Source organism: Rhinopithecus bieti, unplaced genomic scaffold (assembly GCF_001698545.2).
Source record: "Rhinopithecus bieti isolate Rb0 unplaced genomic scaffold, ASM169854v2 scaffold_21542, whole genome shotgun sequence".
Lineage (NCBI taxonomy): Eukaryota > Metazoa > Chordata > Mammalia > Primates > Cercopithecidae > Rhinopithecus > Rhinopithecus bieti.
The window spans coordinates 336,555-361,811 of record NW_016810483.1 but is presented as its reverse complement, the minus strand read 5'-3'; the positions used below and the strand labels follow the sequence as shown (position 1 = coordinate 361,811).

General features: G+C 42.2%; 1 protein-coding gene across 2 annotated transcripts in view; it reads left to right on the top strand.

Annotated features, from left to right (window-relative positions):
* The first annotated feature begins 458 nt into the window (after nucleotides 1-458).
* The window catches only part of PPP4R2 (protein phosphatase 4 regulatory subunit 2), a 73,761-nt gene continuing 48,962 nt past the window's right edge, over nucleotides 459-25,257 (top strand). The window contains exons 1-2 of one of the 2 annotated variants that reach the window (XM_017892177.1): nucleotides 459-744; nucleotides 1,753-1,834. In XM_017892177.1, coding sequence (XP_017747666.1) covers nucleotides 711-744; nucleotides 1,753-1,834 — 116 coding nt within the window. In that variant the 5' untranslated portion in view covers nucleotides 459-710. Of the gene's footprint in view, nucleotides 745-1,000; nucleotides 1,062-1,752; nucleotides 1,835-25,257 lie in introns of those variants that run through there. The other variant, XM_017892178.1, reaches the window with a different exon arrangement.

Sequence of the window (25,257 nt, the reverse complement as noted above, 5' to 3'; positions counted from 1 at the left end):
TTTTCTGGGCTAAAGAGATCCTCTCGCCTCGGCCTCCCTCCTTAAGTGTTGGGATCACCGACGTGAACCCCCTGCCCGGCCTCGCTGAACACTTTTTAGGCGCATTCTGAACGTGAAGTGTACACACTGAATTCTCACAGCAACTGCATAGGGTATCGGTACCAGCGCTCTCACTGTACAGATGGGGAAAATGAGGCTCAGACAGACGAAGTAAATAGCTTAAGTTCACATAGAGAGCAAAAAACGGCAGGGTTCAAAGCCTAGGAGTCCGCCTGCAAACCTGTCGCCTGACCGTTCAGTCTTCAGCTCCGCCGAGGCTGGGCCCGGGGCCGGGGCTCCGGCAGCCGCCGGGACACAGCCGCAACTGGCTGCGGCGCTGGGCCCCAGCGTCACGCCTCCGCCGCGCACGCGCTCTTGGGTTCCGGGCCGGGGCGCGCGGCGGGAGCGAGGACGGCGGCAGGGAGCGTGCGCGCAGTGACGTGCCGGGCGCCATGTTGGAGGGTTGGTGGTAGCGGCTTGGGGAGGTGCTCGCTCTGTCGGTCTCGCTCTCTCGCACGCTTCCCCCGGCTCCCTTCGTTCCCCCCCCCGGTCGCCTGCGTGCCGGAGTGTGTGCGAGGGAGGGGGAGGGCGTCGGGGGGGTGGGGGGAGGCGTTCCGGTCCCCGAGAGACCCGCGGAGGGAGGCGGAGGCTGTGGGGGACTCCGGGAAGCCATGGACGTCGAGAGGCTCCAGGAGGCGCTGAAAGGTGGGGTAGCTGCCCCTCTCCATTCCCCCTCACCTTCTTCGGCTCGCTCGTCTCTCCTTTCAGGGCGGATGGTTCCGAGGGCCGGGGCTGGGGCCGGGCGCGGCGTGGGGAGAGCGCTTCCCGGGCTCCCATCCCCCTCCACCTCCCCAGGGGCGGGGAGCCCTGTGGGCAGCTCCCTCCCGCCCCGCTCTGGCTTTGTGTCGGCCGCCGGCGTCTGGGCTGGGGGAGGGGAGCCGGGGAAGCTCTTGCGGGGGGCCCAGTCTTTCTACCACCCGTTCGAGGGTCGAGTCGCGGACCCGCAGACTCCTCCCTCCCAGGTATCCTCCTTTCTCCGCCAGGCCACCCGCACGCCAGGCGTTGGGGTGGGAGAAAAAGTAAAAGGTTGGTGGGGGCGGGAGGTGGAGAGGGGGGTGGCATCGCAACTTTTAGGTTGTCTCAGGATGCCTTTTTCAGGGCTTTTGAAGTCATCCTTCCGCGCCCTGATTTCAAGGTGGTTGCCTTCACCGTACTTGATTGCACGCCTTCCACGCAACAGGCTTGAGAACAGTGGCTTTCAAACTTCGAATAGAGAGATTTCAGCGTTTTGAGAATTATTCTTTGACATACAGAATCATTTGGGGACAGCTACTTGGGGTAGTTGGTGTTTCTTAAAAAGGCAGATTTATGGACTTAGATAAATAATTGGTGGGAGTCGGGGCCTGGGGATTTTTATTTTCGCTGGATTCTCAGCTTAATATAATACTGGTGTTCCCCCGGACCACACGTCGAGAAGCACTGCGTTAAAAATGGTTTGTGAAGTTGAGTGCCCCCTTTAGGAGGACTCTTGTTATCGAAAAGAGGATGATATGTTAGAAGTAAAATTTGGAGGTGACAGTGGTTATTTAGTTGAGAGCCTTTTTTTAAATTGTTTTTGTTTAATTCTTATTAAGGGAAAGGACTGGGAGGAAAGTTTTGTTTTTTAGAGGCTTTTTGAGAAAACTGATAACTTTTTTTTCTTCCTTTATCTAGATTTTGAGAAGAGGGGGAAAAAGGAAGTTTGTCCTGTCCTGGATCAGTTTCTTTGTCATGTAGCCAAGACTGGAGAAACAATGTAAGTTGAAAGCATGCATTTGTCGTTACAGACCAGTGCATTATTCAGAATTGCTCAGGAAAGGGAAAAAAGTGTATTTTGGGATAAATAATTCATTCTAAATTGTAGAAGTCCGGTCATTTAAATAATTTATATATAAATTTACATTTAAAGAACGTATACACTTATTTGCTGTGTAATGGTCTGTAACGGATTTTAAAAACTTGTGTATGTTAAAATTGTCTTTGCAGCTAGGCTTTGGCACGCTTAGAGAACGTATTAGTCTTAACGAGCCAGAGAAAGGAAGAATGCCTATTCCATTATGACCCTTTTTGGCCATAACAAATAGGCTTATTTCTAGAATTTTGTAGCTTTGATTCTGTTTCAGAGTCTTGGTGGTATTTTCTCTTATTGTCGTGTGTCCAGCCATTTTTTGTCGTATTTGCATATGTAGGTGTTTGAAGTGTCACTTCTATTTATCGTCTTGAGGACTCTGATTATCTGACAAATTCCAAATGCTACAGTTTTGACTGACCTGTAGACTTTTAGGATAGCTGATTTGTTACATATGCTCAGCATTTTATTAAGCTCGTTTCCAAATGTTCTGAATCTGAAACTTACACTAAAGTTAGGGCTGTGTTCAGAAGGAACATTCCAGGTCATTGTTTTGCAGTTTGTGTGGTAGAGGCACTCTGGCTAAGTTTATTTGTAGAGGACAGTGCATCTTTGATGACTTCTTTTTGTAGTCTTTGGGTGGGGGCTGGGGCAGCAGGAAAGGGGTAGGTTTCTGTGCGTTCAGTGTTAATATGTGGGTTTTGTGCCTAGTATGAGTGTAGCTTTCAGCAAGTATTGTATAATTTCTCTGGCTTTATTATTAGCAAGTGTTCATTTCTCACAAGATTTGCTTATGATTGTAGTCTAGCCTTTTAACAGCCTAATTTTAGAAAGGAAAAAACCTTTTCTGCCTCAGTGCTTGATTTAATGGTCATGTCTGCAAGCTGAATCTCGTTAGTATTCTATTAAAATATACCAGTCATTTTGAGAACGTCACTGTGATGTGTTCAATCTTGTATTTCTGTTGATTACATTAAAAACTGGGAGCTTCTGGGGCGGAAGTCATTTTTACCTTCGAATTATAGTCTCATACAGAACATCTTGATTTAAAACAATGTAAAACTGTTAATTTATGCTTATACAGATAAGCCTAAAAATGACCATATGCCATCTTTCAAAAATAAATTAATCCCTAAAACATAAATGCTTAGACTGCCACTATATTCCTCTTGAACTGCTAGTTGGCACAGACTTAGCCCTGTCAACAATGTCAAGCCAAATAGCATTTTACTTTTGGCTGTTTTTTGATATACAAGATTATATCAAACTATTTGGAGATGAGTGCTTAAAACCTCTTATTCAGTTTATCAGGTTTGTACACACTGCTTTCCCTTTTTGATAAAATACATTGCCTATAAATGTATAAATAGTTGAAAGCTTCTAAAAGATAGCTTTTTAATATCCTGTCTTACTGGAACACCAAGTGCCTGGGGAAGTTATCTGATTTATTTTGGACAGTTATTTTATCCTGGTAGAAGAGGACTTAAAATTCCCAATCCCCCACCCCATATTAGGTGTTTATATATTCACTAAGCATGTTTTGTACTGAAATGATTGGTGTACTTAGATTCTTATGTTAAATGGAATTTGGAAAATAGTTTTTAATTTATTATGTAAATAGCAGCCAGTGTTTATGCATTTAGCTTTAAGCTTTGATTTCTTTTTATCAACGTGGCATATCTTTGATACATTTGCAAAATTTCTGTTACCCATTTATGGCTAAACTAAGCTTTGTCTAGTATGTGAGTTTGTAACAAGATAATTAAAATGTAAAGAACAGCAATTTAGACTTTTCTGATGTTTTAGGATAGGTGGGTTGCTTAAGATAAGCGTTTCCACCGGATGTGGTGGCTCATACCTGTATCTCAGCACTTCGGGAAACGCAGGATCACTTGAGCTCAGGACAAAAAATTTAAAAGTTACCTGGTTGTGTTGGTATATGCCTGTAGTCCCAGCTTCTCCAGAGGCTGAGGCGGGAGGATTGCTGGAACCTGGGAAGTTGAGGCTGCAGTGAGCCATGATAGTTGGGGCCACTATCCTGCAAGCCTGAGTAACAGAGTGAGACCCTGTGTCAAAAAAAAATTTCACAGTTGTTTTTATTTTCACTGATGCATTATAGCAAGAAAGCATTAACAGAAGTAGTATGTGAAACTGTTTATGGATCAAAATCAGTGACCCCCCCCCGGGCTATTTATTTTCTTTTCAGAAAACAATTGTTTTGAAGCTTGTTTTAGCTTTAGAGAGGTAGAATTTTAAGTGTAGGCTTTTACAATGAAGTTGTCGGAAAAATTTGAACAATTTTACTTCTTAGTCTATTAAAATTACCTGTAAACATCTGATGTATGAAGTTAGGAAAGATGCCAAGACATACTAAATTGATGTGAAGAGGGAAACTATATTATATATGTATATAACTAAAATAATTAATTCCCAAATGAATTGTTTCTGGCCACTTCAAAGAATTGTTTTTATGTTGCAAAGATTACTTTCACCTGAAAATGGGACATTTTCTGGAGCAACACTCTTCTGAAGGTAACGTAGTTCCTGACATCATGCTAAATATATAGTATGCGCTGAATAAACAGGAACATATGGTGTGTTTCCATCATGAATATAAACATTTCATGCGTTTCAGTCATGGATTGAAATGTATTTGATGGGTTTGAGTTGCAATTATTATCCTTTTTGATGGTCAAGTTGTCTCCCATTTGGCCAGTGGTAGCCTTTTCCAGTTGGCTCCAGAGTCCTTTTGACATAACTTTAGTAGTCTTTGATAGTATCCTTATTTTCTGGTATAAGAATATATTCCAGGCTCATTTCCTGCCCCAGATGTGAATCAGACATTTCTCAAGAAGACCTGCCTTTTAGTGGGAAATGGTGTTTCAAGACTACAATCCTGATGGTAGAGATGTTTATTATTACTCAGCTAGATAAAATACTAAGACTTGTATTTCAGAATCAGGAATACAGCATTTAAAAATGATTTTTTGTTGTTGTTGTTGTTTAGGTAAAATATATAATTTGCTGGCCAGGTGCAGGGATTCATGCCTGTAGTCTCAGAACTTTGAGAGGCCGAGGCAGGTGGCCCAGGGTCACTTGAGCCCAGGAGTTCAAGACCAGCCTGGGCAACATGGTGAAACCCATCTCTACAAAACATTAGCCTAATGTGGTGGCATGTGCCTGTAGTCCCAGCTACTCCCAGCTACTTGGGAAGAGGAGGCAGGAGGATCACCTGAGCCTGGGAGGTTGAGGCTGCAGTGAGCCATGACTGTACCACTGCACTTCAGTCTGGGCAACACAGTAAGACCCTGTCTCAAACACACACATGCACACTCACACACTTATAGAATTTACCATCTTTACCTTTTTTGTTTTCTTTTTTTTTTTGAGATGGAGTCTCGCTCTATCGCCACGCTGGAGTGTAGTGGCACGATCTCAGCTCACTTCAACCCCCGCCTCCTGAGTTCAAGCAATTCTCCTGCCTTAACCTCCCAAGTAGCTGGGACTACAGGCACGCCCAGCTAATTTTTGTATTTTTAGTAGAGACAGGGTTTCACCATGTTGGAGAGGATGGTCTCGATCTCTTGATCTCGTGATCCACCCCATTGGCCTCCTGAAGTGTTGGTATTACAGGTGTGAGCCACCATGCCCAGCCTCATCTTTACCATTTTAAGTGTACAGTTCGGTGGTAGTAAATACATGTATATTCTTTTTTCCCCCTTTTATCTCTCCTGTTCCTTGCTCAGTCTCTAGTAATCACCAGTCTTTAGACTCTTATTTTCCTGAGATCCACTGTTTTAGCTCCCACATAAGTGCAAATGTGATATTTGTCTTTCTGTGCTTGACTTAACTTCAGTTAACATAGTGGCCTACAGTTGCATCCATGTTGCTGCAAATGACAGGATCTAATTCTTTTTTATTGCTGAATAATATACCGTATTTTCTTATCTGTTGATGGGAACTCAGGTTGGTTCCTTTTTTAAAAAAAATGTATTTTTGAGGCAAGGTCTTGCCGTCGCCCAGGCTTTAGTGCAGCAACTCAGTCATAGCTCACTGCAACCTCAAACTCTTAGGCTCAAGGGATCCTCTTGCATCAGCTTCCTGAATAGCTAGGACTTACAGATAGGGTACGTGCCACCATGCCTGGCTAATTTGTAATTTTTTTGTAGAGACAAAGTCTTGCTATGTTGCCTAGGCTGATTTCCAACTCGTGGCCTCAAGCAGTCCTCCCAAAGTGCTAAGATTACAAGGCATGAGCCATTGCACTGAATTGGTTTCATGTTTTGGCTGTTGTGAATAGTGCTGCAGTAAACATGGTAGGGCTTTTTTTTTCTTTTTTCTTTTTTTTTTTTTTGTGACGGAGTCTCTGTCACCCAGGCTGGAGTGCAGTGGCACGATCTTGGCTCACTGCAACCTCCGCCTCCTGGGTTCAAGTGATTTTCCTGCTTCAGCCTCCTGAGTAGCTGGGATTACAGGCATGCGCCACCATGCCTGGCTAATTTTTTTGTATTTTTAGTAGAGATGGGATTTCACCGTGTTAGCCAGGATGGTCTCGATCTCCTGACCTCATGACCATCCACCTTGACCTCCCAAAGTGCTAGGATTACAGGTGTGAACCACTTCGCCCAGCCCAGGGTTTTTACTTAACTTTTTGCATACCAAAAATCCTTGTTCTCTCAAGAACGCAGGCAGGGGATGATAGAATCAGGATGTCTTGTAATTACTGACTGTAACCAACATTACACATCAGAAAGTCTAAAATAATAATACAAATATTACTGCCACGAATATAATTACTAGGAATGTTAAGTTTTTTTTTTACATATTCTCTATTTCTATCCCCCATTTAAAAGTTTTTCTGTCTACATTGTCTGAGCATATTGCTGTTATATAACTTTACCTTTTGTTTTTTTTGAGACAGAGTCTCACTGTATTGCCCAGGCTGGAGTGCAGTGGTACGATCACAGCTCACTGCAACCTCTGCCTCCTGGGTTCTAGCGATTCTTGTGCCTCAGTCTCCCGAGTAGCTGGGGTTACTGGCACGTGCCACCATTGCCTGGCTAATTTTTGTGTTTTTAGTAGAGACGGGGTTTCCCCACGTTGACCAGGCTATTCTGGAACTCCTGGCGTCAAGTGATCCTCCCCCACCCCCCACCTCTGCCTCCCAAGGTGCTGGGATTAGGGGCATTGCCACTGCCCCCGGCCGACTTTCTCTTTTCACTGTCAATCTTAGTTTTACAGTAGGTATATATCTCATGCATACAGTCAGTCCTTATGTCATTGTATTGTCTGTGTCTCTAGTCAGTTTGGTTGTCTGAATGAAGCTTATTCTCTAATAGATTATTGAAAAGGGGCTGACTGAAACAATATTTATGGAGTTCTTTTTTTTTTTTTTTATACAGAGTCTTGCTCTGTTGCCCAGACTGGAGTGCAGTGGCACGATCTCAACTCACTGCAACCTCCACCTCCTGGGTTCAAGTGATTTTTCTGCCACAGCCTCCTGAGTAGCTGGGATTACAGGTGCATGCCACCACGCACGGCTAATTTTTTGTATTTTCAGTTGAGACAGGGTTTCGCCATGTTGGCTGGACTGGTCTGGAACTACTGACCTCAGGTGATGTGCCTACCTTGGCCTCCCAAAGTGCTGGGATTACAGGCGTGAACCACTGTGCCTGGGCTAACGTTTATATTTTTAGTAGAGATGGGGTTTCATCATGTTGGCCAGGTTGGCCTCGATCTTCTGACTTGAAGTGATCTGCCCGTCTCGGCCTCCCAAAGTGCTGGGATTACAGGCATGAGCCACCGCTCCTGGCCTGGAGTTCTTATGTATATGTCTTGTATGTTGTCTGTGCCTTTTATTCTTTTTTTTTTCCTTTTTCTTTTTTTTTTTATTCTTTTTTGTGGAGCACAAGGTCTCACTATATTGCCCAGGCAGGTCTCAAACCCCTGAGCTCAAGCTATCCTCCCACCTCTGCCTCCCTAAGAGCTGGAATAACAGGCATGAGCCATCGTGGCTGGCCTGTGCCCTTTAATCTTGAAAGTCACTTTTGCTGGAAATAAAGTCTTTGGTTCACATTTTCTATCCTTGAGTATCTTAAGTTTGTTAATTTTGTTGTTTCCCCCAGTAAAACTGTTAAAATCTATTTATTTTTGAGACAGAGTCTTGCTCTTTTGTCCTGGTTGGAGTGCAGAATCTTGGTTCACAGTAAACTGTCTCCCACCTCAGCCTTCCAAGTAGCTGGGACTACAGGCACATGCCACCACGCCTGGCTAATTTTTGTGTTTTCTGTAGAGACGGGGTTTCACCATGTTTTTAGGCTGGTCTCCTGAGCTTGAACTTCCAAGCTGAAGTGATCTGCCCACTTTCTTGGCCTCTTAAAGTACAGGGATTACAGAGGTGTCACCATGCCTGGCCAGCTGTTAACATCTGATATATTTCTTTGCCTTATTAAACTGCCCACTCTTTTTGCCTACCTTCCTAAATGATTTATTTTCTTTAAAATACAGTGTGGTTTTGTGTGTGTGTATCTGTGTTTTTTTTTTGAGTTGAGTCTTGCTCTGTTGCCCAAACTGGAGTGTAGTGGCGCCATCTCGGCTCACTGCATCCTCCGCCTCCTGGGTTCTAGCCATTCTCCAGCCTCAGCCTCCTGAGTAGCTGGGATTACAGGTGTCCACCACTATACCTGGCTAATTTTTGTGTTTTTAGTAGAGCCGGGGGTTTCACCATATTGGCCAGGCTGGTCTTGAACTCTTGACCTAGTGATCTCCTGGCCTTGGCTTCCCAAAGTGTTGGGATTACAGGCGTGAGCCACTGCGCCAGGCCAAAATACAGTGGTGTTTCTAGACTAGATCTTTAAAAACATTTTGAAAACCAGTGTTGGATATTTTGGAGTCATTGTACTCAGGTATATGTTGTGGTCTTTTTTTTTAATCCTCTTCTCTGTACACTGGTGGTGTAGTCTTTCAATATGAATTTTTAAATTTTTTAAAAATTAAGGTATTTCAAGAAAGTGATTGAATTTTTTTGTTGAGGAGGGGAGGGAGACTATATTGCTGCATCTTTGCATATCTTCAGTACTTGTCATTTTGTCTTGAATTCTTCTTTTTAAAAAGGAAGAATCCTTTTTTAAAAAAGCAGTGTTACTGGCTGCGTGCAGTGGCTCACACCTGTAATCTCAGCGCTTTGGGAGGCTGAGACCGGCGAATCACCTGAGGTCGGGAGTTCAAGACCAGCCTGACCAACATGAAGAAACTCCATCCCTACCAAAAATACAAAATTAGCTGAGTGTGGTGCTTGCTTGTAATCCCAGTTACTCGGGAGAATCGCTTGATCCCGGGAGGCGGAGGTTGCAGTGAGCCGAGATCCTGCCGTTGCACTGCAGCCTGGGCAACAAGAGCGAAACTCCATTCAAAAAAGAAAAAAAAGCAGTGTTATTGAGGTATAATTGAAGTACAGTACACTGTATTTATTAAAAATGTACAGGTTGCGAAATTTTAATATCTACCCTCAGGAAACCATCAAGGACAATCAAGATTGTGAACATGTTCATTCATTACTCCCGGAAGTTTCCTCATGTCCCATTGTAATCTTCCCTCCCTATGTGTGCTTCCTTCCCTCCAAGCAACTTTTGCCAATGTAGATTAGTTTGTGAGTTCTAGAATTTTGTGTAAATGGAACCATACAGTGTGTATTCTTTGGCTTCTTCTATTCGACATAGTTTGCATTTCTTTTTATTTCTGAGTAGATGCATCGTATGAATATGCCACAGTTTTTTTTTTCTTTTTGAGATGGAGTCTCGCCCTGTTGCCCAGGTTGGAATGCAGTGGCGTGATCTCGGCTCACTGCATCCTCTGTCTCCAGGTTCAAGCTGTTCTTCTGCCTCAGCCTCCCAGGTAGCTGGGAACACAGGCGCACGCCACCACACCCAGCTAGTTTTTGTATTTTTAGTAGAGACGGGGTTTCACCACATGGGCCAGGCTGACTCCTGACCTCGTAATCCACCTGCCTCGGCCTCCCAAAGTGCTGGGATTGTAGGTGTGAGCCACCACACTCAGCCCAGAGTAGCTTTTCTAACTACATGGAGCACTCTCATTGCTTTTGTGAAGTGTTTTAAGAACATGGCAGTTTGCATTCTGAAATTCCAGGCTCTGTTTGCCACTCCTGCTTTTTTTTGAACCTTGTCTTCATTTCTCTTGGCCCTTTCTTATTGTGGGGCTTACTTCTAGATTGGAGCACTGTTGGGTCACTTTCAAGAGCTCAAGTGAGCAAGACCTGCTTCATCTTTTCAAACTCATGACAGTCTATTCACTCACTGCTAGAGTTGGCAGAATCCATCTCAGTATCAGCTGCTGTTCTCAAATTGGTGTGCAGTGATTTCTAGTGAATAGCTGTTGGCTATTTTATGATTGTCCTGTTCCTAGGCCTTTGAGATATACCTTGACTTCTCTCTGTCACAGATCCCAGTAATGTTCAGTTATGTGACTGTCAGTTTTTCCTCATCCACTTACTTTTTGGGGTCTGTGGAAATACTGTGTCAGTTAGTTTTGTTGTAAATATGGTCCACTGGTTTTTGGTTCTGCTCTCTAGTTTGGTCGGCCATAAGGTTTTAGAGAGATGAATAACTGTAGCACCACTGCCATCTTCTTAGAATTCTGCTTTTTAGGAAGACTTTTACATCCCTGTTAAGTCACTTCCATCATTTGTAAAATGGGATAATAATAGTACCTTGAAGTATGGGCAGGCAATACATAGGAAGCTCAGCACAGTGCTTGGTACGCAGAGTAAATGCTCGATAGATAATACTCATTGTTAGGTTGTTGATAATGCATATTTTGATGCTGCTTTTTTCCCCCCTCTCTACAGTTTGAAGTTCCTTGTGTTCAGGTATTTTGACATAACAGTAAGAAAATAAAAGGTTGTTTAAAAGTAGTTAACAACTAAGACCCGCATTATTATAAAGAAGTTCTCCTTAAGTCCATGAGGCTGCTAGATCCTTTTGTGGGGTTTCTTTTTTCTTTCTTTCTTTCTTTTTTTTTTGTGAGACAGTCTCACTCTGTCACCCAGGCTGGAGTGCAGTGGTATCTCGGCTCATTTGAACCTCTAGCTCCCGGGTTCAAACGATTCTCCTGCCTCAGCCTCCTGAGTAGCTGGAACTACAGGTGTGCATCACCACACCCAGTTAATTTCTATATTTTTAGTGGAGATGGGGTTTCACCATGTTGACCAGGCTGGTCTCAAACTCCTGACCTCAAGTGATCCACCCGCCTCGAAGTGGGTGCTGGGATAACAGGTGTGAGCCACTGCACCCGGCCTCTGTGGGGTTTCTTTAGAGGGAATTTTGTGGTGTTTTGTCTAACATAATAGTTCTTGAACACTTTGAAAATTTTTTCTAAAATGTCAGCCAAATACTACCTTTATGAATTTTTCCACATTCTTGTAACATCTGTACATTTACTTCTTTAATGCTTTTCTTCAGGTCAGCTGAGTTTTTTTCCCCTCAAATTTGTTTTTAAGTGGAAAGAATATTACAGATAAAGATCAAACCCTCAGCCACTGGCGCCGGCGCCCCCCCCATAACCACTGTGTTAATTTTTTACCCTTAATGTTGTTGTGGGAAATAAAATCTTAAGCCATTGGCTTAGTGTAGTAGTTATGTTTTCTGAGTCACTTTACAATCTATAAATACTAAAATTACTAAGATATGAATTATCTGTGTGTCACCTAAAGTCCTCTCATGTGCTATCATCACAATGGTACACAGAGGAAGCACAATATATTTTCAGTAAAAGTTGAATGGATGCCCTTTGGCTTCTAAATATTCCAGTGAGTGAAGTTATTAAGCTTTGAACATGAATAAAATTATAGTTTCTTTTTCATCACATCATGTAAACCTGAATGGTACAGTGGAAGTTAGGCATGCCAACTTTCTGAGTAGAGTTAATTTTTCTTATCTTCATTGTTTTGGGTGCCCAAATAAACTCATGTTTTCCATGGTCAGTTTAGTTTTTACTAGTTGTTGGCTACTTTCCTAATTGCATGTGAGTTAGCATGTGGTGATGGTGGAGTAATGTCATGTCTTGGAGAGAGCATTGCTTGAGTTCCAAACTTAGCTTTGCTACTTCTTGGTGAGACTTTGGACAAATTATTTTTGAGTTTGTTTCCTCACTTAAAAAAATGGAGTTTGTACCTTTAGTTGTTTCAGCTGTTGAGAGGACTTGAATAATAAAGTACATAGCTCTAGATAAGAAAATTTGAGGGAGAGTAAAAAGTATCTGTATGCTGGGCATAACTAGAATGAATATGACTCAAGAAACAAGTCTAAAGTACTTAATCTTGTGGAATGAACTCTGATTGGACAGTCAGGAGAGCACAAAAACAGGTTTAGGTTTGAATTCTGAATTTTATCATGTAGTTACTATATGACCAAGGCTGACTTCTCTCCCTTAGTTTCCAGGTGTGTAAATATAGGTAATAAAGTAGGTCTATTTAAAGTGTTGTTGTGGGGATTAAATGAGTTTATATTTATAAGGTGCTTAATGCAGCGACAGGCACATAGTGAGTGTCCCGTAAGTGGGAGTTACTGTAACTAATTATTCTACTTTTAATGATTTTCATCACTTAAATTACTATTGGTCACAGTTTCCTCAGATCCTAAATGAGAGGCTTGTAATAGATGATCTCCAAGGTTCCTTCCAGCTTGAAAGCTTAGAGGAATCTCTGTGCTGCAGGAATCTTTGGGAGTGGTGGTGTAGCAGTAGCGATTAGGAGTGGGGAATGGGGCATGGTGATAGTGCTTAGTGTTACAGTGTCTGATAATAATGTGAGATGTTAACTGTTAGGGAGTAATTAATAATTGGTGAATGGTTTGGAGACATTAAAAAGTTGAGAAGCAGTTGTCTATATTGCATGAGAAAGAGCAGTCACTGCTACTACTAAACTCCTTGCAGTCATAAAGAGGTTCTGAAAATACCTATGTTAGTGTTACCTGTGTGCACATGTGTATCTATATCTACAGATCCACTTTGTGTCTGCCAGTGAATGTATGGGTTCATAATGTTTATGGACTATTACTGTATGTGACATTACTGGACACCTGTCAAAAACTTCATGTTGCTTCAAAATATCATTAGTAAGCTTCAGATCTCATTAGTAAGAAGATAAGGAATTTGTAGTCCACAGAACACCATGCTTTCTCTCTGCTTGTAGACTGAAGGTCTTTTCCCTTTTTGATGTAGAAGTTTATTATTCAGGGTCCATGGCAAAAAACTGAATCACTGACTAAAACATAACAGTGTAGATAATTGAGGAGAGTGTTTGCTGTTTAATTACATGTGTCTATGAAAAATATTGTATGTTGAGAAATGTATTTTAGATCTTCATTTTCACCAGCTCTCTGATGTGTTCGGTTGCTTGTCTTCTCTCTGGTTTCACCCAGTAGCAGTCCTGTTGATGTGTCAGGCTGCCCAGGTTTTGCATTGCTGTAATACATGTGTGTGGAATCTACTTGTAACCACTTGTACATTCCATCCCTGTCAAATACCTTGGGTATCCTATTACCTGAATATTAAATATTTTTGAGAACTCACACCATTGACTATTAAGTGAAAATAGCTAATTTAAGTCTCACATTAGTAATAATATAAAATAATAGTAATAATGCCCTTAGTGGTTTTTTAAAAAATGTGGCATACATGTGGTGGGGAAGTAGGGCGTTTTTGTTATCACTTACCACTTGATGCAAAGAAATAAACTGTTTTGTTTTGTTTTTTTTTTTGAGACAAGGGCTTGCTCTGTCATCCAGACTGGAGTACAGTGATGCAATCATGGCCCACTGCAGCCTTGACCTTCTGGGCTTAAATGATCCTCCAGCCTCAGCCTCTGCCCCCAGTAGCTGGGACCAGAGGCATGTGCCACCATGCCCTTCTAGAAACATAAAAAGCTTTGTTGAGAGGCTCTGTAGAGTGAAGAGCCATTTGGAGCTGTATGTGTCATAGTGTCTTTCTTGTCGGTATGCTTATAATCTGTTTGACCATTGCTTAGAAGACAGTCATGGTTAAAACTCTACTTTCATTATAATTTACTTGTGTCTCTCTCTCTGTCTCTTTTTTTTTTTTTTTTTTTTAGACAGTCTCACTCTGTCTCCCAGGCTGGAGTGCAGTGGCACAATCTCAGCTCACTGCAGCCTCTGCCTCCCAGTTTCGAGCGATTCTCTTGCCTCTGCCTCACAAGTAGCTGGGATTACAGGTGCCCCGCCACCATACCTGGCTAATTTTTGTATTTTTAATAGAGACGGGGTTTCACCATGTTGGCCAGGCTGGTCTTGAACTCCTGACCTCAGCTGCCTCAGCCTCCCAAAGTGCTGGGATTACAGGCGTGAGCCACTGTGCCCAGCCTTTCTTTTATTCCTAAATGCAAATATTTAATGAACATTTATTTTGTGTCAGACATTATCAAATATTTCATATGCATAACCTGATTTAGTCTTTACAACTACTATCTGAAGTAGGTCTTTTCTCTTTTTTAAGAATGAGACTGTTGAGTCTTAGAAGGCTTAAATAATTTGTCCAAGGTTATACGGCTGATGAGTAATGGAACTGACTGCAAATCCTCTTGTAATTTGCATTTTATTAATATATATCACTTGCCCCTTTTTCAGTTGTCTTACATCCTCCTCCTCTACTGTAACAGTGCCAGAATCTTTTCAAAACCACTGTTAGAATTGGGAACTTTTAGGCCAGGCGCAGCAGCTCACGTCTGTAATCGCAGCACTTTGGGAGGCTGAGGTGGGTGGATCATCTGAGGTCAGGAGTTCGAGACTAGCCTGGCCAACATGGTGAAACCCTGTCTCTACTGAAAATAGAAAAAATTAGCTCGCATGGTGGCAGGTGCCTGTAGTCCCAGCTACTCAGCAGGCTGAGACGGGAGTATTGCTGGAACCCGGGAGGCAGAGGTTGCAGTGAACTGAGATGGCACCACTGCACTCCAGCTTGGGCAAAAGGGTGAGACTGTCTCAGGAAAAAAAAAAAAAAAGAATTTGGAGCTTTTTGCTTTTGGTAGGACTCTTTTTTTTTTGAGACAGAGTCTTGTTCTGTTGCCCAGGCTAGAGTGCAGTGGCGCGATCTTAGCTCCCGGGTTCACGCCATTCTCCTGCCTCAGCCTCCCCAGTAGCTGGGACTACAGGCGCTTGCCACCACGCCTGGCTAATTTTTTGTATTTTTATTAGAGACAGGGTTTCACCGAGTTAGCCAGGATGATCTCGATCTCCTGACCTTGTGATCCGCCCGCCTCGGCCTCCCAAAGTGCTGGGATTTACAGGCATGAGCCACTGCGCCCGGCTGGTAGGACTCTTATAATCGTTATTTCTGTGATTTCTGAAATTTTCAAGTGGCTTACCTAAGCTTGACCTCATGTACTGTGGGGGATTTTGGGGCAATTATGAGAAGGTTGAATGTGGATGGGTCAGTAAGGTAGATGACTGATGTACCCTTAACATTTGTAATTTTGACTGTTTTCCAGTCACCTCAAGGAAAAAAAAACTTAAGTAATTGTAATTTTGTAGAGACATAAGTTTGAAACATACAGGTGATGAGACTGATACATGTATTTTAGCTTGAAGTGACTCTCAGCTTTCTAGTTAATATATGCATCTTGGATTTGTTATTCTCAGTTAAGTAAAAATCTTACCACATCAATATTGGGAAGTAGTTCTGATATTCCCATTTGTAGGTGATGAAACTGGAGAACAATATATGTTGTGGAAGTATTTGAAATTTAAGGAAAGTGTGGGGTCTTAAAGAACATTTGTAATTTTTGCACTATTGTGTATATCTGGGAGGAAGGGGAGGGTGAGATAGTCAACTAATAGCAAAGTACGGTTGTCTTATCTGTGGGGGATTGGTTCCAGGACCTCCTTTGGACATAAAATCTGTGGATCATCAGTGCCTGAGGTAAAATGGCATAATATTTGCATGTAACCTTTGCACATCCTTGGTGCATCTCTAGATTAATTATAATGCCTAATGCAACGTAAATGATACGTAAATAGTTTTTATACCTTGTTTAGGAAGTAATGATGAGAAATGTCTCCACATTTCAGTACAATTTTTCTCAAATATTTTCAATCTGTGGTTGGTTGGATTTGTGAATGTGGAACTTGTAGATACAGAGGGCACACTATATTTCTATTTAAAATTGTGCAGCTAAAGGAAATTTGATATTTTTATCAAATATCAAAGGAATTTTATTAGGGATGCTGTTGTCTATGGTGACTTCCAGGGTGGCTTTTGAGGTGGTGGCCATTTTTGTCTCAGAGTGATTTGTTAACTGGAGACTGGTCCACCTTTTCTAGGGCTTTTGCATACTAGGGTGTTTCTTGCTGTAAGGAGCAATCTTAAAAGTAGGTAGAATGTAGGCTTGTTTTTTGTTTGTTTGTTTGTTTGTTTTTTAACCACCCTTACCAGTGAATGCTAGTGAATTTGAGATTTTCATGTTTGTAGGGTCTAGTCGTGTTTCTTTTCCTCTTGTGTAGATATTGATACTTCTCTAGTCTTGCCCTGCTTGTTCATATTAGAGAGTTTTTGAGGATGATACCTTGTTAAGTTGTCATCCAGTTTTCTTGTAAATATTGTGCGTGGTCTTTGGTTTTGCTATGTTGCTTTTGGTAGGATATGGCTAAAATCAGTGCCATAGCCAGCATGTGGTTACTTTAAAAATTGTTTCTGATGAAATAGTAGATTGTTAGATGAACAGGTAAGATTTTAAAAGTAGTTTTAAAAACTTGGATTTAAAATATGGAGACTATCTTAATACATGAGGAATTCGGTGAGAATAACTGCATTTTGAGTGTAATGGATCGCACGAATTAAGTAATTTTTGTGCCTATAAATGTGGAAAACCCATGTGCAAAGATAATTGAAATTAATACTGCTTTAGATGTTTCTGTCTCATTTCACAAAAATACAAAAGAAAATGAAACTGTACTGTTTCTTGTATATTAATAGAGTTTTCTGTACACATAAGTGTATGTGTGTTAATTAATCCTCTTGTTAAAAATGGCATGAAACTTCTGCAGTTTGCCTTTTGTTATTTTCTTTATTTAGATACCTTTTTTCTTTTCTTTTTGTTTTTTTGAGACAGAGTCTTGCTCTGTTGCCTAGGCCGGAGTGCAGTGGCACAACCTCAGCTCACTGCAAGCAGTTTTTCTGCCTCAGCCTCCTGAGTAGCTGGGATTACAGGCACGTGCCACCATGCCCAGCTAATTTTTTTTAATTTTTAGTAGAGACGGGGTTTTGCCATGTTGGCCAGGCTAGTCTCGAACTCTTGATCACAAGTGATCTACCTGCCTCAGCCTCCCAAAATGCTGGGATTACAGGCGTGAACCACTGCACCCAGGCTTGCATTTAGATACCTTACCAAAACACAAAAATTTACCTCATTGTCTTCATGGGCTGCATAATATTTTATTATTTTGGGTGTTCTTTATTTAACCTGTCTTCTTTGATGGTTTTTTGGTCTGTTTACAGTTACCAACCAATTCAAACAGTGCTTAAGTTAACATCCTGGCGCAGATGTAAGAATGGGATTTATGGGTTCATGATTATGTACATTACTATGTTTGACAGATAGTGCTAGCTGGCCTTCCAAAAAACTTGTTCAGTATGTGCTTCTGCTAACTAGCAGTGTATGAAAGTTATCTCTCTATCCACGTCAGCACCAAGCGTTACTCAGCTTTTAAAATTATTTTTATTTTTATATATATTTTTGAGACAGGGTCTCACTCTGGCCCAGCCTGGAGTGCAGTGGCATGATCATAGCTTACTGCAACCTCAAACTCCTAGGCTCAAGTGGTTCTCCCATCTGAGCTTCCCCAGTAGCTGGGACCACAGGTATGTACCACCATACCCAGCTAACTTATTAATTTTTTGTAGAGATGGGGTCTTGCTATGTTGCCCAGGCTGGTCTCAATTGAGAATTGCTGAACTCAAGCAATTCTCCCACCTTGGCCTCCCAAAGTGCTGGTATTACAGGTGTGAGCCATTGTGCAGAGCCCATTATTAGGCTTTTAAATCTGAAAATCTGGTAGGTGAAAAATGCTTTATTTAATTTGCATTGTTTTATTTTGTGCTAACTTCTGAGTCCTCATTGATTCCGTTGTTCCTTTTTCAGATTTTTTGGCTAGATTAAAAAAACTGCCTGTATCATTTCTTTCATTGGAGATTTGAAAGTGATAATATTCTAATCTAGCATTACTTTATCATTTATTAGTTGGAATCCTTGTTTATTTATTCATTTATTTCTTTCTTAATTTTAATGAGATAGGGTCTTGCCGTGTTGCCCAGGCTGGCCTCGAAACCTTGGTCTCAAGTGGTGCACCTGCCTCAGCCTCCCAAACTGCTGGAATTACAGATGTAAGCCACCTCACCCAGCTGTAATTTTTTTTCTGCAAAATGTACTCCTGGCCTGTTTATTAATAAACATGCCAAAGCAAGCCATTTAGGATATAGGAAGAAAATAAATACTGAGAGCACTCTGAGGTCTCAGAAATGTCATAAAGTCCTATAAAACAGAAGGAATGAAAATAGTACCCACAAGATTTAAGATTGCCCTCTACTATCTTTTTTTGAGACACAGTCTCTCTCTGTTGCCCAGGCTGGAGTGCAGTGACTTGATCTCAGCTAACTGCAACCTCTGCTTCCCTGTTTCAAGCAGCTCTCCTGCCTCAGACTCCCGAGTAGCTGGGATTACAGGTGTGCGCCACCATGCCCAGCTAATTTTTGTATTTTTAGTAGAGACAGGGTTTTGCCACATTGGCCACGCTGGTCTTGAACTCCTGGCCTCAAGTGATGCACCTGTGTTGGCCTCCCAAAGTGGGGATTACAGGCGTGAGCCACCCCACCCAGCCTACTGTCTTTTTTTTATTTTTTGAGAGTCTTGCTCTGTCACCCAGGCTGGAGTGCAGTGGCACAATCTGAGCTCACTGCAACCTCTTCCTCCCGGGTTCAAGCAATTCATGTGCCTCAGTCTCCCAAGTAGCTGGCGCTACAGGCGTGTGCCACCATGCTCAGCATTTTTTTTTTTTGAGGTGGAGTCTCGCACTGTCGCCCAGGCTGGAGTGCAGTGGTGCAATCTCAACTCACTGCAAACTCCGCCTCCTGGGATCACACCATTCTCCAGCCTCAGCCTCCCGAGTAGCTGGGACTACAGGCACTAGCCACCACGCCTGGCTAATTTTTTATATTTTTGGTAGAGACGGGGTTTCACCGTGTTAGCCAGGATGGTCTCGATCTCCTGACCTCGTGATCCACCTGCCTCGGCCTCCCAAAGTTCTGGGATTACACAGGCGTGAACCACCGCACCTGGCCTTTTTTTTTTTTTTGAGTAGAGACAGGATTTCACCATGTTAGCCAGGCTGGTCTCAAACACCTGACCTCAAGTGATCCGCCTGCCTCAGCCTCCCAAAGTGCTGGGAATACTGGCGTGAGCTGCCGTGCCTGGCCTCTACTATCTTAAAAATAGTATTAAATGACATATTTTAATCTAAATACAAATAAAATATTTAATTTGGCCTGTGCTGTCTAATTAAGCTAATAATAACCCTTGACAATAAATTAGATCTGAAATTATTTGAAGATGTGTGAGATTCTTTGAGATGTGGGTTGTTTTTTTTTTTCCACATTTTCCTTTAATTCTATAATATTCTTGTTTACTTTTTTTTTTCAATGCCTTATAGCAGTGGTTCTAAACCAGGGCTGACAATGTCTAGAGATCTTTTTGGTTATTACAGTTTGGGGGCATGCTGCCGGCATCTAGTGGGGTAGGGGGCAGGGATGCCGCCGAACATCCTGTGTTGCTCAGGACACTCCCCAGCAATGAAGGATTGGCCGCAAATGTCAGTAGTGTCAAGGTTGAGAGACTGTGCTTTATAGGAAAAAGCATACCTTCAGATTTTAGAAATGTCTTACAGTTTTCTTCTAGGATGTCTGAAATTTTAAAAAAATGTTAAGACCACCAGTTAAGGTCTTTAACCAAGTCTTTTAGTTTTACCTATCAGAATTCTATTTGAGACACTAAGTATAATTTTATAAATAAATAATATGAATGTCCCAGATGTTTTGTGTTTAATTAAATATGGTGTCTGTTAACTGGCTTCATTGGTTCATTGTTTTCTTTTTTTTTTTTTTTAAGATACAGAGTTTCACTCTGTTGCCCAGGCTGGAGTACAGTGGTGCACTGAAACCTCCACCTCCCGGGTTCAAGAGATTTTCATGCTTCAGCCACCCAAGTAGCTGGGATTACAGGTGTGTGTCACCACACCTAGCTAATTTTTGTATTTTCAGTACAGATAGGGTTTTGTCATGTTGCCCTGGCTGGTCTTGAACTCCTGAGCTCAAGTGATCTGCTTGCCTTGGCCTACCAGTGCTGGGATTAATAGAGAAAGGGGTCTGGCCTGTGTTCAGGCTGGTCCCGAACTCTTGGGCACAAGCTGTTTACCCACGTCAGCCTCACAAAATGCTGGGATTACAGACACCAGCCACTGTGCCCTGCCAGGTCATTCTTTATACCTGTGGGGAGAGAGCCTTTAATTCCCCACTTTCTTGATGGATTAGTAACCTCATGGCTTCATTAACCACAGGTAACTATAGAGGTAACTATGAGGAAACTAACCTAACCTTTAGTTTCCCATAAACTCTGCCTGTTGTTAGCCTGGCAGCTGTGTGTATTTTACAGACCAGGTCAAAGGCCACTGCTGATACACCAACCAGTCTTCAGTGACAGCAGTGCTGACCACTTCCCCCACCCCCAGTTAGCACCCAAAGGAGCTAGCTACCCTAGCCACTGGTGGTTACCCTGCATACTGCCCTTGAAAGGGAATAGTTAGATACATTGAGTCTAGAAAGAGTGAGATAAAGTGAGATTAGTTATTTCTGTCATCTTTCAGAATTAAGTATATGTTAAAGTGAAGACTCTGTTCTTTATATAAGCATCATATATACGCATTTTGGAAACTTGACAAAGTTGGAAGAACTTTGGAAGAAGCTGGAAGTATAAGGTGGAGAAGTCTCCTAAATCCATACCAGCGTTGTTTTGGTTTGTTTTTGTTTTGTTTTGTTTTGTTTTGTTTTTTTGAGATGGAGTCTTGCTCTGTCGCCCAGGCTGGAGTGCAGTGTTACAATCTTGGCTTACTGTAACCTCCGCCTCCTGGGTTCTAGCAGTTCTCCATGCCTCACCCTTGTGTAGCTGGGATTACAGGTGACCACCACCACACCCGGCTGTTTTTGTATTTTTAGTAGAGACAAGGTTTCACCATGTTGGCCAGGCTCATACCAGCATGTTTTAATCCAACTAGTAACAGTATTTTGTTAATGTATGGTAGAGATGGTAAACTGGCTGGGACACCGGGCATGCAGATGCAGACTAGGATGGTTTTGGGGAAACTAGGAGGTATGGTCACTCTATTTTGTTTCCTTTGATGTCTCCTTTGTACATCATTGCTAGTTAATATCTTTCTTATATTTTTATCCTATCTTTCTTATACTTTTAGCCAGGCAGATACACTTGACCCTTAAGCAACACAGGTTTCAACTGTGGGGGTCACCTTAAACGTAGATTGAAAGTACAGTATTTGTAGGATGTGTGAAACCCGCCTACACAATGGACTGCTGTTTTTGTATTCGTGGGTTCTATAGGGTTGACAGCAGGATTTAAGTATGTGCAGATTTTGGTATACACAAGGAGTCTTGGAACCAGTTCCTGAAGTATAGCAAGGGATGACTGTGCTGTTGTGGTGTTTATTTTATTTTATTATTTATCTGAAACAGGTTCTTGCTCTATTGCCCAGGCTGGAGTGCAGTGGTGTGTCCACGGCTCATGGCAGCCTCAACCTCCCAGGCTCAAGCAATTCTCCCGCCCCAGCCTTCCATGTAGTGTCGTGGTCTTTAAAATTTTTTCTTCACCTGGGTTCTTTTTACCTTTCCAGTCTTCTCTTGCCACTATTCGTAACTTTTCCACATTACTTGAAGTTCACTGAATATGCAGTGCTCTATTGTGCTGGTGTTAAATTCTCGTAGCACCTTGTTGTTAATTGCCTCATATGTTCTTCCTTATGGATACCTTCAACTTGTGTTTTAAAACTGTTCAGATGGCTCCATTCAAATATATTTTATTTACTGAAAAGTTTTCTTGGATCTCCTTTTCTCAATCGAAACTGCCATATTTCTGACATGTATCAGTTGCATTTTTGTTACAGCTGTTTGCTTACTAATCTGTTTCTACTTGTGGTTCTGTAAGTTTTGAGGGGGTGAACTTCCCTTACTCAGAGTGTGTCACACAGTAGGAGATGGGTTAGGTAAATGAGTAGAGGTTTGTACCATATAATGACATCTTAATCTTCAATGAACCGCTTATATGATGGCGGTTCTATAATATTATAATACCGTATTTTTACTGTACTTTTTCTATTTTACATATGTTCAGACATGTGAATACTTACCATTACAGGTTTATGGCCTAGGAGCAATAAGCTATATACCATATAGCCTAGGTGTATCGTAGACTATACCATGTGGATTTGTGTAAGTGCACTCTGTGATGTTCATACATTCGAATCACCTGATGACACATTTCTTAGAACATACCCCCGTCGTTAAAAGATAGATCACTGTTGATGAAAAATAAAACCCTGTCTTCATCTACAAAGGAACTATTATTTCTTTTTTGCGGGGGAGGGAACAGAATCTCACTCTGTTGCCCAGGCTGGAGTGCAGTGATGCGATCTCGGCTCACTGCAACCTCCCCCTCCTGGATTCAAGCGATTCTCCTGCCTCAGCCTCCCTAGTAGCTGGGATTATAGGCATGTGCCACCACACCCGGCTAATTTTTGTATTTAATAGAGACAGAGTTTTGCCATGTTGGCTAGGCTGGTCTCGAACTCCTGACCTCAGATGATCCGCTCCCCTTGACTTCCCAAAGTGCTGGGATTACAGATATGAGCCACAATGCCCGGCCCCTAGGAGCTATTGTTTCTAACTCTAGAAAATAATAGAAATTATTATTGAGATTGGAGTCATGAGTGTGAGTGGGTGAAAGGGTATTCTGAGTGAAGTAAACTTGCTTTCTCTCTTCTCTCCCAATTTCCGTATGTCCAGATTGTCTCTATTCTTTGTCCACTTGGCTCTTGTCTAAGAGCTTCCCAGATTTTCCTAGAATGTAATAGCCTTGCCATTTAAAATTTTGTCATATTTTCCACTCGATATTAGGGGTATTTGGTTATAAATATTATTTTGCCAAGGTATAGGCTTCTTCTACAGGGCATAATTTGGTTGTTTTATCATTATTTCCTTCTGCATCATATGTCACTATTCCTTCAAAATACAGATTTACTGTTTTAGCTTGGGATGCTATAACAAAATACCATTGACTGGGTGACTTAATAGAAATTTATTTCCTCATGGTTTTGGAGGCTGGCAGTCTAAGATAAGTGTGCCAGCATAGTCGGGTTATGTGGTAAAGCTTTCTTCCTGGCCCTGCTTTTTTGTTTGTTTGTTTTTGAGACAGGGTCTTGTTCCATCACCCAGGTTGGAGTGTAGTGGTGGGATCGTAGCTCACTGTAGCCTCTATGTCCTAGGCTCAAGCAGTCCTGTCCTCAGCCTCCTGAGTAGCTGAGACTATAGGCACACGTCCCCACACCTGGCTTATATTTTTAAAAAATTATTTTGGCCTGGTGTGGTGGGTGGCTCATGCCTGTAATCCCAACACTTTGGGAGGCCGAGTCAGGTGGATTGCTTGAACCCAGAGTTTTGAGACCAGCCTGGGCAACAAAACATGCTGAAACCCTGTCACTACAAAGAAATGCAAAAATTAGCTGAGTGTGGTGGTATGTGCTTGAAGTCTCAGCTACTCAGGAGGCTGAGGTGGGAGGATCACTTGAGCCTGGGAGGTCAGGGGTGCAATGAGCCAAGATGGCACCACTGCACTCCAGCCTGGGCCACAGAGTGAGAGCCTGTCTTTTTAAAAAAAAAAAAAAAAATGGAAAGGAAAGAAAGAAAAGTAGAAAAACTTTTTTTGTAGAGACAGGGTGTTGCTATGTTGCCCAGGCTGGTCTTGAGCTCTTGTGCTTAAAACAGTCCTCCTACCTTGGCCTCCTAAAGTGGCCAGTTATTATAGGTGTGAGCTACCATGCCTGGTGTTTCTGGCATAATTGATGTGTCCTCACTTGGTGGAGAGAGTGTAAGTTCTCAGGTCTCTTCTTATAAGGGTGCTAATCTGATTATGAGGGCTCCTCCAAAAGGCCTGAGCTCCAAATACTATCATATTAGGGGTTAGGTTTCAACACATGAATTTTAGTGATGTGGGGAGGGCGGGTAAGGGCACACATTCAGTATATAACACTTGTCAGAGATTTGTGCATTAGTCTTATCTTGCTTAATGTTTACTGGTTAAATTCAGGTATGAGTTGCTTTATGCTGATATGTTTTTGAAACTTTTTGTTAACTAAGTTGTGCGTAGTGAATGTTTTAAGTGAACTCATATAGCTTACTTAAAAAGAGTGGGAAGGAAAAGGGGTTGGGTTTCATTTTATTTCATTAAAAAAAATTTTTTTTGGGCGGGGGAACAGGATCTTACTGTTTCACCCAGGCTGGGGTGCAGTGGCAAGATCACTACTCACTGTAGCCTCAATCTCCCTGGCTTAGGTGATCCTCCCACCTCAGCCTCCTGAGTAACTGGGACTACAGATTTGCACCACCATGCCTGGCTAATTTTTATATATTTTTTTGTGGAGATGGGATTTTGCCCTTTTGCCCAGGCTGGTCTCAAATTCCTGGGCTCAAGCCTTCCTCCTGCCTCTGCCTCCAGAGTGCTAGGATTGCAAGCATAAGCCATCATGCCCAGCCTGGAATTTATTAAAGGTATACCAAGTGACAAGTTAGATACTTTCAACATAAATTACGAAAAAAATATTGGTGTGAATTTTCTCAAAGAGAAAGCTCTGTTTATCACAGTATTTGTGTAATTCCTGATTTTGCATTGTTTGCGCACATTCCTTCTCATGTTTATTAAGGTATCACTTAAGTCAACAAATATTTATTGAGTATATATTCTGTTCCAGGTAGTGCACTAGGTACTGAGGATGCTGTGGTGAGCAAACCACAGTATCTGGTAGTAATTTTAAAAGTTATTTTAGGCCGGGCACGGTGGCTCAAGCCTGTAATCCCAGCACTTTGGGAGGCCGAGACAGTCGGATCACAAGGTCAGGAGATCGAGACCATCCTGGCGAACACAGTGAAACCCTGTCTTTACTAAAAATACAAAAAAAAACTAGCCGGGCGAGGTG